The following is a 14,975-nucleotide window of genomic DNA, read 5'->3' as shown; positions in this document are numbered from 1 at the left end:
CTCTCTGTCTCCAGACTGACTCTCAGTATGTGATGTAGCTAAAGCTTCTCTCTGTCTCTGTCTCCAGACTGACTCTCAGTATGTGATGTAGCTAAAGCTTCTGTCTGTCCTCTGTGTCTCCAGACTGACTCTCAGTATGTGATGTAGCTAAAGCTTCTGTCTGTCCTCTGTGTCTCCAGACGGACTCTCTGTACGTGTCGAGCGTCGCAGACATGATAAGCAAGGCGTAAGTATTCCGTCTCATTTTTCTGCCCGAGGGTTTTGAGTTCACTCACGATGTCTGTGTGTCTGAGGTTACAGCAGTGTGTCTGAGGTTACAGCAGTGTGTCTCAGGTTACAGCAGTGTGTCTGAGGTTACAGCAGTGTGTCTGAGGTTACAGCAGTGTGTCTCAGGTTACAGCAGTGTGTCTGAGGTTACAGCAGTGTGTCTGAGGTTACAGCAGTGTGTCTGAGGTTACAGCAGTGTGTCTGAGGTTACAGCAGTGTGTCTGAGGTTACAGCAGTGTGTCTCAGGTTACAGCAGTGTGTCTCAGGTTACAGCAGTGTGTCTCAGGTTACAGCAGTGTGTCTGAGGTTACAGCAGTGTGTCTCAGGTTACAGCAGTGTGTCTGAGGTTACAGCAGTGTGTCTGAGGTTACAGCAGTGTGTCTCAGGTTACAGCAGTGTGTCTCAGGTTACAGCAGTGTGTCTGAGGTTACAGCAGTGTGTCTGAGGTTACAGCAGTGTGTCTGAGGTTACAGCAGTGTGTCTCAGGTTACAGCAGTGTGTCTGAGGTTACAGCAGTGTGTCTGAGGTTACAGCAGTGTGTCTGAGGTTACAGCAGTGTGTCTGAGGTTACAGCAGTGTGTCTGAGGTTACAGCAGTGTGTCTGAGGTTACAGCAGTGTGTCTGAGGTTACAGCAGTGTGTCTGAGGTTACAGCAGTGTGTCTGAGGTTACAGCAGTGTGTCTGAGGTTACAGCAGTGTGTCTGAGGTTACAGCAGTGTGTCTCAGGTTACAGCAGTGTGTCTGAGGTTACAGCAGTGTGTCTGAGGTTACAGCAGTGTGTCTCAGGTTACAGCAGTGTGTCTGAGGTTACAGCAGTGTGTCTGAGGTTACAGCAGTGTGTCTGAGGTTACAGCAGTGTGTCTGAGGTTACAGCAGTGTGTCTCAGGTTACAGCAGTGTGTCTGAGGTTACAGCAGTGTGTCTGAGGTTACAGCAGTGTGTCTGAGGTTACAGCAGTGTGTCTGAGGTTACAGCAGTGTGTCTCAGGTTACAGCAGTGTGTCTGAGGTTACAGCAGTGTGTCTGAGGTTACAGCAGTGTGTCTGAGGTTACAGCAGTGTGTCTGAGGTTACAGCAGTGTGTCTGAGGTTACAGCAGTGTGTCTGAGGTTACAGCAGTGTGTCTGAGGTTACAGCAGTGTGTCTGAGGTTACAGCAGTGTGTCTGAGGTTACAGCAGTGTGTCTGAGGTTACAGCAGTGTGTCTCAGGTTACAGCAGTGTGTCTGAGGTTACAGCAGTGTGTCTGAGGTTACAGCAGTGTGTCTGAGGTTACAGCAGTGTGTCTGAGGTTACAGCAGTGTGTCTGAGGTTACAGCAGTGTGTCTGAGGTTACAGCAGTGTGTCTGAGGTTACAGCAGTGTGTCTGAGGTTACAGCAGTGTGTCTGAGGTTACAGCAGTGTGTCTGAGGTTACAGCAGTGTCTGAGGTTACAGCAGTGTGTCTGAGGTTACAGCAGTGTGTCTGAGGTTACAGCAGTGTGTCTGAGGTTACAGCAGTGTGTCTGAGGTTACAGCAGTGTGTCTCAGGTTACAGCAGTGTGTCTCAGGTTACAGCAGTGTGTCTGAGGTTACAGCAGTGTGTCTGAGGTTACAGCAGTGTGTCTGAGGTTACAGCAGTGTGTCTGAGGTTACAGCAGTGTGTCTGAGGTTACAGCAGTGTGTCTGAGGTTACAGCAGTGTGTCTGAGGTTACAGCAGTGTGTCTGAGGTTACAGCAGTGTGTCTGAGGTTACAGCAGTGTGTCTCAGGTTACAGCAGTGTGTCTGAGGTTACAGCAGTGTGTCTGAGGTTACAGCAGTGTGTCTCAGGTTACAGCAGTGTGTCTCAGGTTACAGCAGTGTGTCTCAGGTTACAGCAGTGTGTCTGAGGTTACAGCAGTGTGTCTGAGGTTACAGCAGTGTGTCTGAGGTTACAGCAGTGTGTCTCAGGTTACAGCAGTGTGTCTCAGGTTACAGCAGTGTGTCTGAGGTTACAGCAGTGTGTCTGAGGTTACAGCAGTGTGTCTCAGGTTACAGCAGTGTGTCTGAGGTTACAGCAGTGTGTCTGAGGTTACAGCAGTGTGTCTGAGGTTACAGCAGTGTGTCTGAGGTTACAGCAGTGTGTCTGAGGTTACAGCAGTGTGTCTCAGGTTACAGCAGTGTGTCTCAGGTTACAGCAGTGTGTCTCAGGTTACAGCAGTGTGTCTGAGGTTACAGCAGTGTGTCTGAGGTTACAGCAGTGTGTCTGAGGTTACAGCAGTGTGTCTGAGGTTACAGCAGTGTGTCTCAGGTTACAGCAGTGTGTCTGAGGTTACAGCAGTGTGTCTCAGGTTACAGCAGTGTGTCTGAGGTTACAGCAGTGTGTCTGAGGTTACAGCAGTGTGTCTCAGGTTACAGCAGTGTGTCTGAGGTTACAGCAGTGTGTCTGAGGTTACAGCAGTGTGTCTGAGGTTACAGCAGTGTGTCTGAGGTTACAGCAGTGTGTCTGAGTTTACAGCAGTGTGTCTGAGGTTACAGCAGTGTGTCTGAGGTTACAGCAGTGTGTCTGAGGTTACAGCAGTGTGTCTCAGGTTACAGCAGTGTGTCTGAGGTTACAGCAGTGTGTCTGAGGTTACAGCAGTGTGTCTGAGGTTACAGCAGTGTGTCTGAGGTTACAGCAGTGTGTCTCAGGTTACAGCAGTGTGTCTCAGGTTACAGCAGTGTGTCTCAGGTTACAGCAGTGTGTCTGAGGTTACAGCAGTGTGTCTCAGGTTACAGCAGTGTGTCTGAGGTTACAGCAGTGTGTCTGAGGTTACAGCAGTGTGTCTGAGGTTACAGCAGTGTGTCTCAGGTTACAGCAGTGTGTCTGAGGTTACAGCAGTGTGTCTGAGGTTACAGCAGTGTGTCTGAGGTTACAGCAGTGTGTCTGAGGTTACAGCAGTGTGTCTCAGGTTACAGCAGTGTGTCTGAGGTTACAGCAGTGTGTCTCAGGTTACAGCAGTGTGTCTCAGGTTACAGCAGTGTGTCTGAGGTTACAGCAGTGTGTCTCAGGTTACAGCAGTGTGTCTGAGGTTACAGCAGTGTGTCTCAGGTTACAGCAGTGTGTCTCAGGTTACAGCAGTGTGTCTGAGGTTACAGCAGTGTGTCTCAGGTTACAGCAGTGTGTCTCAGGTTACAGCAGTGTGTCTCAGGTTACAGCAGTGTGTCTGAGGTTACAGCAGTGTGTCTGAGGTTACAGCAGTGTGTCTGAGGTTACAGCAGTGTGTCTGAGGTTACAGCAGTGTGTCTCAGGTTACAGCAGTGTGTCTCAGGTTACAGCAGTGTGTCTGAGGTTACAGCAGTGTGTCTCAGGTTACAGCAGTGTGTCTCAGGTTACAGCAGTGTGTGTGTGTGGTGTAATCCTGGGTGGTTGTGTTTGTAGTTTCCCCAGAGGGAGGTGCTGTAATCCTGGGTGGTTGTGGGTGTTGTAGTTTCCCCCAGAGGGAGGTGCTGTAATCCTGGGTGGTTGTGGGTGTTGTAGTTTCCCCAGAGGGAGGTGCTGTAATCCTGGGTGGTTGTGGGTGTTGTAGTTTCCCCAGAGGGAGGTGCTGTAATCCTGGGTGGTTGTGGGTGTTGTAGTTTCCCCCAGAGGGAGGTGCTGTAATCCTGGGTGGTTGTGGGTGTTGTAGTTTCCCCAGAGGGAGGTGCTGTAATCCTGGGTGGTTGTGGGTGTTGTAGTTTCCCCAGAGGGAGGTGCTGTAATCCTGGGTGGTTGTGGGTGTTGTAGTTCCCCCAGAGGGAGGTGCTGTAATCCTGGGTGGTTGTGGGTGTTGTAGTTCCCCCAGAGGGAGGTGCTGTAATCCTGGGTGGTTGTGGGTGTTGTAGTTTCCCCAGAGGGAGGTGCTGTAATCCTGGGTGGTTGTGGGTGTTGTAGTTTCCCCAGAGGGAGGTGCTGTAATCCTGGGTGGTTGTGGGTGTTGTAGTTCCCCCAGAGGGAGGTGCTGTAATCCTGGGTGGTTGTGGGTGTTGTAGTTTCCCCAGAGGGAGGTGCTGTAATCCTGGGTGGTTGTGGGTGTTGTAGTTCCCCCAGAGGGAGGTGCTGTAATCCTGGGTGGTTGTGGGTGTTGTAGTTTCCCCAGAGGGAGGTGCTGTAATCCTGGGTGGTTGTGGGTGTTGTAGTTTCCCCAGGGAGGTGCTGTCGGGCCTGTTGGAGGTGGTCTCGCCGTCCCCTCATTTCTACCCCAACCTCACCAACCTGCCCGAGACCTTCGGAGACTCCAAGGACAGAGTCAAGTGAGTTATCTTTACTTTACTTTACTTTACTTTACTTTACTTTACACGCTGTCTTTTTGTCCAAGGAAGGTCTGCGTGAAAAACAAGTACAATGTAGTCGTTTATCAGACGCTTTAATCCAGAGAGATTTACAGTAAGCAAGAACAACAACATGGCATTACGTCATGAATCATACGTCAGCTAAGAACCTAACAGTGGAATATCTATATCGGGGGTTCTCAACCTCTTTGGCTGGGGACCCCCCCTGGTGACCCCCCTCTGGGGACCCCCTCTGGGGACCCCCTCTGGGGACCCCCTCTGGGGACCCCCTCTGCACGCGTACCTGCAGCCCATCGAGTATAATTTATGCTTCGTCCCGCGATGGTGTCGCACGCGCGCGCAGACCTCTACGCTCACAACAGTCGCATACCGCGATGTGATGTGAGCTTGTATATCAGCTGTTCTCTGCATGCAGTACTGTTGCGCTTTGAAGTATAAATGTCTCCTAGGGTGCATCTCACTAGTCAACACACAATGCAGTATAAATGTCTCCTAGGGTGCATCTCACTAGTCAACAGACAATGCAGTATAAATGTCTCCTAGGGTGCATCTCACTAGTCAACACACAATGAAGTATAAATGTCTCCTAGGGTGCATCTCACTAGTCAACACACAATGAAGTATAAATGTCTCCTAGGGTGCATCTCACTAGTCAACACAATGCAGTATAAATGTCTCCTAGGGTGCATCTCACTAGTCAACAGACAATGCAGTATAAATGTCTCCTAGGGTGCATCTCACTAGTCAACACACAATGAAGTATAAATGTCTCCTAGGGTGCATCTCACTAGTCAACACAATGAAGTATAAATGTCTCCTAGGGTGCATCTCACTAGTCAACACAATGCAGTATAAATGTCTCCTAGGGTGCATCTCACTAGTCAACAAACAATGCAGTATAAATGTCTCCTAGGGTGCATCTCACTAGTCAACACACAATGAAGTATAAATGTCTCCTAGGGTGCATCTCACTAGTCAACACACAATGCAGTATAAATGTCTCCTAGGGTGCATCTCACTAGTCAACACACAATGCAGTATAAATGTCTCCTAGGGTGCATCTCACTAGTCAACAAACAATGCAGTATAAATGTCTCCTAGGGTGCATCTCACTAGTCAACACAATGCAGTATAAATGTCTCCTAGGGTGCATCTCACTAGTCAACAGACAATGCAGTATAAATGTCTCCTAGGGTGCATCTCACTAGCCAACACACAATGAAGTATAAATGTCTCCTAGGGTGCATCTCACTAGTCAACACAATGAAGTATAAATGTCTCCTAGGGTGCATCTCACTAGTCAACACAATGCAGTATAAATGTCTCCTAGGGTGCATCTCACTAGTCAACAAACAATGCAGTATAAATGTCTCCTAGGGTGCATCTCACTAGTCAACACAATGCAGTATAAATGTCTCCTAGGGTGCATCTCACTAGTCAACACACAATGAAGTATAAATGTCTCCTAGGGTGCATCTCACTAGTCAACACACAATGAAGTATAAATGTCTCCTAGGGTGCACCTCACTAGTCAACACACAATGAAGTATAAATGTCTCCTAGGGTGCACCTCACTAGTCAACACACAATGAAGTATAAATGTCTCCTAGGGTGCATCTCACCAGTCAACACACAATGAAGTATAAATGTCTCCTAGGGTGCATCTCACTATAGCCAACACACAATGAAGTATAAATGTCTCCTAGGGTGCATCTCACTAGTCAACACACAATGAAGTATAAATGTCTCCTAGGGTGCGTCTCACTAGTCAACACACAATGCAGTATAAATGTCTCCTAGGGTGCATCTCACTAGCCAACACACAATGAAGTATAAATGTCTCCTAGGGTGCATCTCACTAGTCAACACACAATGCAGTATAAATGTCTCCTAGGGTGCGTCTCACTAGTCAACACACAATGCAGTATAAATGTCTCCTAGGGTGCATCTCACTAGTCAACACACAATGAAGTATAAATGTCTCCTAGGGTGCGTCTCACTAGCCAACACACAATGAAGTATAAATGTCTCCTAGGGTGCATCTCACTAGCCAACACACAATGCAGTATAAATGTCTCCTAGGGTGCATCTCACTAGTCAACACACAATGCAGTATAAATGTCTCCTAGGGTGCGTCTCACTAGTCAACACACAATGCAGTATAAATGTCTCCTAGGGTGCATCTCACTAGTCAACACACAATGAAGTATAAATGTCTCCTAGGGTGCACCTCACTAGTCAACACACAATGCAGTATAAATGTCTCCTAGGGTGCATCTCACTAGTCAACACACAATGAAGTATAAATGTCTCCTAGGGTGCGTCTCACTAGTCAACACACAATGCAGTATAAATGTCTCCTAGGGTGCATCTCACTAGTCAACACACAATGCAGTATAAATGTCTCCTAGGGTGCACCTCACTAGTCAACACACAAGAGGGATTGAATGAACTGAAACCAGCGCTCCCCAAAACAACAGGTTTGGAGATCTGTTGGGAATTGATTACGTGTCACCCGTGCGCCCAGTCCCAATGTTTGTATACAAACTGACTGCACTGTGTGTGTGTGTGTGCGTGTGCGTGTGCGTGTGCGTGTGCGTGTGCGTGTGCGTGCGTGTGCGTGTGTGTGTGTGTGTGTGTGTGTGTGTGCAGATGGAGAACCAAACAGAATCTGGACTACAGTTTCCTGATGCTCTACGTCCAGAACAAAGGACTGTACTATGTCCAGGTAGGCTGCAAACCGTGGACTGGATTTATTATGTCCGGAATGGATTTACTATGTTAAGGTAGGCTGTAAACCGTGGACTGGATTTATTATGTCTGGAATGGATTTACTATGTCCAGGTAGGCTGCAAACCCTGGACTGGATTTATTACGTGCAGGAAGGCTTTAATAATAATAATAATAATACATTTTATTTATATGGCGCCTTTCAGGTCACTCAAGGTCGCCTAACAAAACAGAAAAGAAATACAATACAATAAAGCAAGTTTAAAATACACACAAAGGCCTGCAGCAGACTTCTACTCAAGGTGGGAGTAAGCTTGTATGAATAGGTGAGTTTTGAGTGAGTCCATGTTTCGAATGTCGGGGGGAAGGCTGTTCCAGAGGCGAGGGGCAGAGCGGCTGAAAGCTCTACCCCCCATGGTGGACAAACGAGCTGGGGGAACAGTGAGGTTGGTGGAGGAGGCAGACCTGAGTGACCGGGTGGGAGTGTTGATATGGATGAGATCAGACAGGTATGGGGGGGAGAGGTTATGGATGGCATTGAATGTGTTGAGGAGGATCTTGTAGTCTATGCGGTATTTGATGGGTAGCCAGTGGAGTTGGTGAAGAACGGGGGTGATGTGGGAGATGGCAGGGGTTTTGGTGATGATGCGGGCTGCAGCGTTCTGGACCAGTTGGATTTTATGGAGGAGTTTGTGGGGGAGACCGAAGAGAAGGGAGTTACAGTAATCGAGGCGGGAGATGACCAGAGAAAGGACTAGGATGGCAGTGTTGTTGGGGGTGAGTGAAGGGCGGAGGCGGTTGATGTTGCGGAGGTGAAAGTAGGCTGACCGGATGGTGTTATTGATGTGGGTATGAAAAGATAGGGTGCTGTCGAGGACGACACCCAGACTCTTGACCTGGGGGGAAGGGGAAACCGAGGAGTTGTCTATGGTGAGTGTTAAACTGGGCTGCTTGGTGAGTGAGGATTTGGTGCCAATGAGGGTTAACTCGGTTTTATTGCCATTTAGTTTGAGGAGGGATGAGGTGAACCAGTCTTTGATTTCGTTAAGACAGGCGCAGAGGGAGGGTGGTGGGAGGGTGGAGGTAGGTGTGGAGGAGACATAGAGCTGGGTGTCGTCCGCGTAACAGTGGAAATTGATGTTGTGTTTGCGGAATATTGAGCCAAGTGGGAGGAGGTATATTATGAATAATATGGGGCCAAGGACAGAGCCCTGGGGAACACCAGAGGAGAGGGGAGAGGAGTGGGATATGAAAGATTTTAGCTGAATGAACTGAGTACGGTCGGAGAGATAGGAGTGGAACCAGTGTAGGGGTGTGTCGGATATGCCAATGGAGGCTAGACGGTCGAGGAGGATGGAGTGTGAGATGGTGTCAAAGGCTGCGGTCATGTCGAGAAGGATGAGAATAGATAACTGTCCAGAGTCGGCTGCTAACAGGAGGTCGTTGGTGATTTTTATTAGGGCTGTTTCTGTACTGTGTTGGGGGCGGAAACCGGACTGAAACTGTTCATATACAGACTTATAGCATGTTATGTAGACAGCACTATAATTGTATTGTATATAGTCATAGCACGCCATAGTACATATGTATAGCATAGTAGTGAATATGTATAGTTTATTATGTATAGTGTATGTATAGTTTCATCATATAGATATTCCAATGTTACCTTCTTAGCTTACGCATGTTTCATGATAAATGCTTTTATGTGATGTATTCCCATGCTTTTGTTCTTGCTTAAATGTAAGTCGCTCTGGATTAAGAGCGTCTGATAAATGCCTAAATTGTAAATTGTAATATAGGTTGTTGTTGGAGAGGTGGGCCTGTAACTGAGTTGCAACAACCTTTTCCAGGATTTTTGCTAAAAATGGTAAGTTGGAGATGGGGCGGAGATTACTGAAGTTGTTGGGGTCTAAACCAGGTTTCTTTAATAGGGGTGTAACAGGGGCAGTTTTCAGTGGAGATGGGATGGAACCAGATGTGAGAGAGGAGTGAATAATGGCTGTTATCAGAGGGAGTAAAGAGGGAAGGGAGGCTATAACGAGGGGGGATGGCAGGGGGTCAAGTTGGCAGGTCGTAGGTTTGGAAGTCCGGATGAGTTTGGATAGGTCTGAGGGAGAGGGGAGTTGGAAACAGGAGAGAGGTGCAGAGACTGGGGGATTAGGAACAGAGGGAGGAGGACAACCGGACGTGAGGGGGGCTAGTTGATGGTGAATGGTGGATATTTTGGCGTTGAAGAATGACATTATGGTGTTGCAGTGGTCTGTGGAGTAGAAGTGTGGGGGGAGGGAATCAGGGGGGCGGAGGGAGTTGTTAACCACCGGAAACAGAGCCCGGGTGTTCCCGGCACCGGCAGTGATTTTGTCTGCAAAATATTGGGTTTTGGCTGAGGAGATGGCATTTTTATAATGGAGGACGTGGGCATGGTGCATTTGTTTGTGTACAGTGAGGCCGGTTTTGGTGTGCAGTCGCTCAAGCTGACGGCCTTTGGCCTTCAGCTGGCGCAGGTGAAGGGAGAACCAGGGGGCAGAGTGGCGAAATGAGGTGTTCCGGGTTTTGAGGGGGGCAAGTGTATTTAGCAGGGATTGGAGGCCATCATTGTAAATATTGACTAACTGATCTGGGGTGCATGGGGGGGTGATGGTGGGGAGATTTTCAATGCCTGTCATGAGGTCGTCTGGGTTTATGTTTTTGATGTTACGGAGGGTTATGGTACGAGATTGTTTGGTTTTGGACAAGGTGAGACTGAGGTTAAATGAAATGAGTTTGTGGTCAGTGAAAGGGAGGTCGGAAGCAGAGAGATTGAGAGGAGTGATACCAGAGCAGCAAACTATGTCCAGTGTATGACCTTTACAGTGTGTGGGGAAATTGATGAATTGTTTGAGACCAAAACTGTCCAGGCATGAGATGAAGTCCTTAGTGAAAGCAAGATTGTTATTGTCCAAATGAATATTGACGTCACCAAGCAAAATTATATTGGGTGAAAGTGTGCAGATATGAGTGAGAAATGTAGTGAAATCAGTAGTTAAAATCCTTGTTTGGTTTGGGAGGGCGGTAAATGTTGACTAGAATGGTAGGAGTGGGTCCATTCAATTGAAGAGCCACAGCCTCGAATGATTGTGACACCGTTGGCATGGTAACAGTAGACACTTTCCAAGTCTCGCGATATAAAATCGCGAGACCGCCTCCTCTTCCGGATAGACGAGACTTGCTGGTGTAAACAAAGCCAGGTGGGATACATTCATTTAATTGTGAATAATCATCCGGGGTTTGCCAGGTCTCACAGAGACAGAGACAGTCGAGTTTGTGATCGATGAGGAGGTCCTGGAGTAGTTGTCCTTTAAACCCTTTAAACCCATTCTGACCGGGCACCCATTTTGGTGTCAGCATCATGTTATGCTTTAGCTATTTAAAAATAGCAGATCTACAAGCTCATATCGCGCCACCGAGTGGCGCGATACGAGCTTGTAGGTCTGCTATTTTTGAAAAATCGAAGAGCGACTGACATTTTTAGAATCTGATCTCAGGTCAGAATGGGTTCATCAGACCAGTGTTTGTCCGGCGGAAACCTCGTATGAATCTGATCTCAGGTCAGAATGGGTTAAACCCTTTAAACCCTAGTTGAAACTAAACCGCTGTGTTCTCCGAGGCTAGTCCGTCCCTCCCTGACGCTTTAGTCTAGTTACAACTAAGCATGTAATAAATGTTTCATTTAACTACATTGCAAAAGTAGCATTACTTTTCATGTAAAATTACTTAATTTCTGTGCAACAACTGTAAACATGCTTTCATGTTTAAACCTAGCTCGAGTTAACATTTCTTATTTTCTTTGATGTCGTCTTAGGATAGATGTAGACCTATTTGACAGAGCAGAAACATCTTAGGATAGATGTAGACCTATTTGACAGAGCAGAAACATCTTAGGATAGATGTAGACCTATTTGACAGTGCAGAAACATCTTAGGATAGATGTAGACCTATTTGACAGAGCAGAAACCTCTTAGGATAGATGTAGACCTATTTGACAGAGCAGAAACCTCTTAGGATAGATGTAGACCTAATTGACAGTGCAGAAACCTCTTAGGATAGATGTAGACCTATTTGACAGTGCAGAAACCTCTTAGGATAGATGTAGACCTATTTGACAGAGCAGAAACCTCTTAGGATAGATGTAGACCTATTTGACAGTGCAGAAACATCTTAGGATAGATGTAGACCTATTTGACAGAGCAGAAACATCTTAGGATAGATGTAGACCTATTTGACAGTGCAGAAACATCTTAGGATAGATGTAGACCTATTTGACAGTGCAGAAACCTCTTAGGATAGATGTAGACCTATTTGACAGAGCAGACACATCTTAGGATAGATGTAGACATATTTGACAGAGCAGAAACATCATAGGATAGATGTAGACCTATTTGACAGAGCAGAAACATCTTAGGATAGATGTAGACCTATTTGACAGAGCAGAAACATCTTAGGATAGATGTAGACCTATTTGACAGAGCAGAAACATCTTAGGATAGATGTAGACCTATTTGACAGAGCAGAAACATCTTAGGATAGATGTAAACCTATTTGACAGTGCAGAAACATCTTAGGATAGATGTAGACATATTTGACAGAGCAGAAACATCATAGGATAGATGTAGACCTATTTGACAGAGCAGAAACATCATAGGATAGATGTAGACATATTTGACAGAGCAGAAACATCTTAGGATAGATGTAGACCTATTTGACAGAGCAGAAACATCTTAGGATAGATGTAGACCTATTTGACAGTGCAGAAACATCTTAGGATAGATGTAGACCTATTTGACAGAGCAGAAATATCTTAGGATAGATGTAGACCTATTTGACAGTGCAGAAACATCTTAGGATAGATGTAGACCTATTTGACAGAGCAGAAACATCATAGGATAGATGTAGACCTATTTGACAGAGCAGAAACATCTTAGGATAGATGTAGACCTATTTGACAGAGCAGAAACATCTTAGGATAGATGTAGACCTATTTGACAGAGCAGAAACATCTTAGGATAGATGTAGACCTATTTGACAGAGCAGAAACATCTTAGGATAGATGTAAACCTATTTGACAGTGCAGAAACATCTTAGGATAGATGTAGACATATTTGACAGAGCAGAAACATCATAGGATAGATGTAGACCTATTTGACAGAGCAGAAACATCATAGGATAGATGTAGACATATTTGACAGAGCAGAAACATCTTAGGATAGATGTAGACCTATTTGACAGTGCAGAAACATCTTAGGATAGATGTAGACCTATTTGACAGAGCAGAAACATCTTAGGATAGATGTAGACCTATTTGACAGTGCAGAAACATCTTAGGATAGATGTAGACCTATTTGACAGAGCAGAAATATCTTAGGATAGATGTAGACCTATTTGACAGAGCAGAAACATCATAGGATAGATGTAGACCTATTTGACAGAGCAGAAACATCTTAGGATAGATGTAGACCTATTTGACAGAGCATAAACATCTTAGGATAGATGTAGACCTATTTGACAGAGCAGAAACATCTTAGGATAGATGTAGACCTATTTGACAGAGCATAAACATCTTAGGATAGATGTAGACCTATTTGACAGAGCAGAAACATCTTAGGATAGATGTAGACCTATTTAAACATCTTAGGATAGACGTAGACCTATTTGACAGTGCAGAAACATAATTGCCTTCCTTGATGTATTAATGAGCATCAATAACGACCATCACCTGGGCACAGACACACACAGCTCCCCTCTGCAGGCCTCTGCTACTGAAAGAGACTGCATGGAGTCTGTCTCATTCATCTCCAAAAGCACTTGAATATGATGGAATATGATTACAGCTCAAATTTCACATCACACACTAGCCCCCCCTAAAAAATAAATAAATCCATACACGTAGTTAGAGTGCTAAGTGGTAACTATCGGCAACACACTACTGTTTAATCAGACCAGTGTGTGTCCAGTGGAAACCTCGTATGAATCTGATCTCAGGTCAGAATGGGTTAATCAGACCAGTGTGTGTCCAGTGGAAACCTCGTATGAATCTGATCTCAGGTCAGAATGGGTTAAGTGAAGCTGCTTTTTGTTACTACAATATATTCATATACTTTACATACACAGAGACACGCACGCACATACACAGAGACACGCACGCACATACACAGAGACACGCACGCACATACACAGAGACACGCACGCACATACACAGAGAGACATGCACACACATACACAGAGAGACATGCACGCACATACACAGAGACACGCACGCACATACACAGAGACACGCACGCACATACACAGAGACACGCACGCACATACACAGAGAGACACGCACGCACATACACAGAGAGACATGCACGCACATACACAGAGACACGCACGCACATACACAGAGACACGCACGCACATACACAGAGACACGCACGCACATACACAGAGACACGCACGCACATACACAGAGACACGCACGCACATACACAGAGAGACATGCACACACATACACAGAGAGACATGCACGCACATACACAGAGACACGCACGCACATACACAGAGACACGCACGCACATACACAGAGACACGCACGCACATACACAGAGAGACACGCACGCACATACACAGAGAGACACGCACGCACATACACAGAGAGACACGCACGCACATACACAGAGAGACACGCACGCACATACACAGAGACACGCACGCACATACACAGAGACACGCACGCACATACACAGAGACACGCACGCACATACACAGAGAGACACGCACGCACATACACAGAGACACGCACGCACATACACAGAGACACGCACGCACATACACAGAGAGACACGCACGCACATACACAGAGAGACACGCACGCACATACACAGAGAGACACGCACGCACATACACAGAGAGACACGCACGCACATACACAGAGACACGCACGCACATACACAGAGAGACACGCACGCACATACACAGAGACACGCACGCACATACACAGAGACACGCACGCACATACACAGAGACACGCACGCACATACACAGAGAGACACGCACGCACATACACAGAGAGACACGCACGCACATACACAGAGAGACACGCACGCACATACACAGAGACACGCACGCACATACACAGAGACATGCACGCACATACACAGAGACACGCACGCACATACACAGAGACACGCACGCACATACACAGAGACACGCACGCACATACACAGAGACACGCACGCACATACACAGAGACACGCACGCACATACACAGAGACACGCACGCACATACACAGAGAGACACGCACGCAAACACACACACACACGCACACATGCGTGCAGACTTGGAACCTAGGTTTGGACCGTAAGCGTCACTGCATGTCGTTTTGTTTTGCCAGTGACAATGAACTGGAACTTCCTTATGGAAGGTGACACCGCACGTAGTGAATAGAAAGGCGTGTGCGTGTATGTGTGTGTGTGTGTGCGTGTGTGTGTGTGCGTGTGTGTGTGTGTGTGTGTGTGCACGTGCGTGCGTGCGAGCGAGCATGAGCTTGGAGCTTTTTGTAAACATGAGATGTTTCTTTGCTTCAGGCTTAGGCGAGACTTTAGTTGCTAATTATTCATCTGTCCTTTTTTAACTGGGTCAGGCGGAGCCTCGTACCCATATGCTTTTATTTTGATGTATAGCCTTGGTGGTACCCAT

The 14,975-nt window shown here is 46.7% G+C and overlaps 1 protein-coding gene across 1 annotated transcript in view; it reads left to right on the top strand.

Annotated features, from left to right (window-relative positions):
* The window catches only part of LOC310873858 (alpha-1,3-mannosyl-glycoprotein 4-beta-N-acetylglucosaminyltransferase B-like), a gene marked incomplete at its 3' end in the record, with an annotated part of 59,919 nt that overhangs the window by 26,072 nt on the left and 18,872 nt on the right, over positions 1-14,975 (top strand). The window contains exons 5-7 of the mRNA XM_083786409.1: positions 180-226; positions 4,379-4,492; positions 7,184-7,259. Coding sequence (XP_083642535.1) covers positions 180-226; positions 4,379-4,492; positions 7,184-7,259 — 237 coding nt within the window. The remainder of the gene's footprint in view (positions 1-179; positions 227-4,378; positions 4,493-7,183; positions 7,260-14,975) is intronic.

Source organism: Protomyctophum parallelum, assembly GCF_964188405.1.
Source record: "Protomyctophum parallelum genome assembly, chromosome: 16".
NCBI classification, from domain to species: Eukaryota; Metazoa; Chordata; class Actinopteri; order Myctophiformes; family Myctophidae; genus Protomyctophum; species Protomyctophum parallelum.
Note: the sequence above shows the minus strand (reverse complement) of the source record. Positions and strands in the feature narration are given on the sequence as shown.